The sequence below is a fragment of the Photinus pyralis genome, unplaced genomic scaffold, assembly GCF_008802855.1.
Source record: "Photinus pyralis isolate 1611_PpyrPB1 unplaced genomic scaffold, Ppyr1.3 Ppyr1.4_LG5, whole genome shotgun sequence".
Classification (NCBI taxonomy): Eukaryota; Metazoa; Arthropoda; class Insecta; order Coleoptera; family Lampyridae; genus Photinus; species Photinus pyralis.
This window is the reverse complement of record NW_022170596.1, coordinates 25,469,599-25,472,462: the sequence shown is the minus strand read 5'-3', so window position 1 is coordinate 25,472,462 and position 2,864 is coordinate 25,469,599. Positions and strand designations below refer to the sequence as shown.

Below are 2,864 nucleotides of genomic sequence, written 5' to 3'. Positions count from 1 at the left end.
ATTCCCTTCTTATTGAAGTTGCAGCTTCTTTAATATGGCACGATACTTATTTTCCTTTTAAAATAATAACATCGACAAAACGATTTTAGATGTTTTTTTTTATTCTAATTAGAAAAAAAAAGATATGGTCTATTGTAGCTTGTATATTAGATATAGATGTACTTTTGGTACTTGTAGCTACAAAAAATGGTATTGCACATTCAAGATTAAAAAATATCAAACATATTATTGTTATCAATCAAAGGTTAACTAAGAACTTGACAAACTAAATTTACGATAACATTAAAGAAAATATTTGTACTGAGCACTATGAAATATCCTCGATTCTCCTTGAAACCTAATTTATTCCTCTCTTATCGGGCACGTGTACCCCATTTTGTGCTAAAAAGTTTGTTCAGTACGCGTTGTTGAATTTTATAATTTTTAGGAGATTTAAATAACGGTCCACAGGGATCCATAGCCTTATCGTTTTGTCCGAAACCAATTTTGTAACTATCTACCGTAAAAATGACTATAGTATCTTAGTACCGCACTAATCTATAGTTGCTCCCAAGATGATTCATTCGGTGCTCGATCCTGTGAGCAATATTTTTGATACTAAAGTCTGAGATAAACTATCAAAATACTATACTTATTCAATTCACCAATTATTTCTTCATAATTCCACATTTTGATTTCGTTTCTTATTCATTAATTTTTCCCAAAAGGCGATTCTGTCCATAAACACATTATCCACCATCCGGGTTTCCACGTTATTGTCGATGAAGTATAAATTGGAGTTCTCCAAAGTCGTGGGTTGCCAAATGGGTAACTCGGAATCTGGGGTCGGGTTCCTAAAAACAGTGTACAATTGACTTACCCACAACAATGCGATCAGATTTACCCAGTTCGTGCGAAATTTTCCCAAAGTTTGGTAGTGGTTTTAACAGCACGTATATCAAGCTCGCTCTTGTGGTAAATTCCATAACGCGTTGTGGTGAAAAAGTTAAGTAGCTCATCGCAATGCGCAACACCTGTCAGAATTGCAGAATTACAAAGTGATCAGGAACATTGCACTATGTTATACCATAATTGTGTTTGTCATTCCCATATTTATCTGCGTACGTTCTGGGTGCACGGTACCCATACAATAACTGGAAAACATTTTCTTTTAAAAACCGAGCGTGCATCTGAGCCGTTGCGTACATGGGGTAGAAAAACCACCAATCCGTAAACATCTAAGAATGTACGTTAGCGTTAATGTTTTGTTAAACCGGTTACCTTGGTAATTTCCGACGTGTGCTTTGACCCAATTTCTTGACCATGTACGTAGAACGACCGAATCTTATTCGTCCACGTGAGATCATCGTAGATTAGTGCTAATGGCGCATTCTTTTCAAAATTCTTAGTAAATTGATCAAAAATCTCGCTGTGGTTAAACAAACCTAAAATTACAAATAGGGTAACTCCGTACATGTTTGTTTGTGAATTCACCTCCTGACATTAATAACCCATCTTCGGTTGTTACACTGAGCATGATGGGAACTTTTGCTGCCTTACCCGATGCGATTATGTTTGCAGGGTGATCTGGCAAAAATGAATTTTTGATATTGTGTTCAATGACAGGTCGAAATGGTATTGAAGAATGTTTATGCCACTCCTGAAACTAGAATGTGACTTATGCATGTATTTACACGCACTCACATAAAGTTTTTGAGATGCTTTCGTTATTTCCATTGCAGATGGTGTCTTAAGACACTCTATCATAAGTCTACTGTCAGATAATGCACAATCAAACCGTTCCGCTAAAGTCAATGATTTGTTCCTCGCTCTCTCTTTAGAAGACAACGCCCACGGCGAAAAAGCGGTGCCACTTTGAAGAATGGCCCCGCTAATTAAATCTAAAACAAACTGAAACGTGATACGCTTCCTACGGCCAGAAACAAACCCCTGGTTAGCGGTGACACTGTTTGGAAGTGCGTGCTTGCTCCGCCTGCTGAATTTCCAAAAACGGTGATACGATTAGGATCTCCACCAAAAGCTATGATGTTCTCTTTTACCCACTTTAAAGCTAAAACTTGGTCTTTTAGGCCATTGTTTCCCGGCACTACATCATCTCCCATGCTAATAAACCCAAGTGGACCTAATAGGAACGAATTGTCATCTGTATTGTTCTGAAGTTACAATTTACCTAATCTATAATTATACGTAACCAGAACCAAGTCTTGATCCAAGAGAAACCCTGGTCCGTGCCATTCATCATTGCCGCTTCCAAGCATCCAGCCTCCTCCATGATTATAAAACATTACGGGTACTAGACGCTCGCCACCCAGTAGTCTCTGTACACAATAATGAATTTCTTTGAGACAGGTAGTAAATTACCTGAGGTGTGTAAACGTTCAGATAAAGACAGTCCTCGTTCCCCGGCACTTCCGAAATGTTCAGTAATAATAAGTCTTGAAGACAAATCGATCCGTATTTGGTCGCGTCCAGTACATCTTCCCACGGTTCTGCTGGTACCGGTGCCTAAATTAAAAATCTAGGTAACACGATCAGAAAATGAAGTCATCGCACCTCAAATCTTAGTTCTCCAATTGGTGGTTTGGCGTAGGGAATTCCAGTAAATGAGGTAAAATTTTTACCGGTCCATGTCTGTGTTAAAACACCTCTAATCCGTCCTTGTGACACTTTAATTTCTAACGTATTATCGGCGTTTGCCAAAAAAATGTAGATGAAGGACGTGATCTGTAATACGACCAGATACATTTTTATGCTAACTGTAATTTTATCATTCGGTGATTAGTAAAATCAGTGTACTAGAGTACTAATTTTACAGCATTTTTTGGGCGGTAATGAGTTACAATTACAAAGTTATCAGTGGCAGG

General features: G+C 38.0%; 1 protein-coding gene across 1 annotated transcript; it reads right to left on the bottom strand.

Moving 5' to 3' along the window:
- LOC116170638 (esterase FE4-like) lies at positions 1 to 2,864 on the bottom strand. Its single transcript, XM_031487143.1, has 11 exons — positions 2,554 to 2,864; positions 2,325 to 2,505; positions 2,171 to 2,293; positions 1,928 to 2,122; positions 1,684 to 1,880; positions 1,474 to 1,639; positions 1,261 to 1,424; positions 1,067 to 1,217; positions 884 to 1,013; positions 632 to 833; positions 1 to 576 (listed from the first exon to the last, which is right to left on the bottom strand). The coding sequence occupies exons 1-10, from the start codon at positions 2,743 to 2,745 to the stop codon at positions 656 to 658; spliced, it is 1,677 nt and encodes a 558-aa protein (XP_031343003.1). The 5' UTR covers positions 2,746 to 2,864; the 3' UTR covers positions 1 to 576; positions 632 to 655.

Coding starts and splice junctions, on each gene's coding strand:
- LOC116170638 (XM_031487143.1), bottom strand. CDS start 2,745: ATGTATCTGGTCGTATTACAGATCACGTCCTTCATCTACATTTTTTTG. Junction 1,218..1,260: donor ACACGTCGGAAATTACCAAG/GTAACCGGTTTA, acceptor GTACATTCTTAG/ATGTTTACGGATTGGTGGTT. Junction 1,014..1,066: donor GAATGACAAACACAATTATG/GTATAACATAGT, acceptor CAATTCTGACAG/GTGTTGCGCATTGCGATGAG.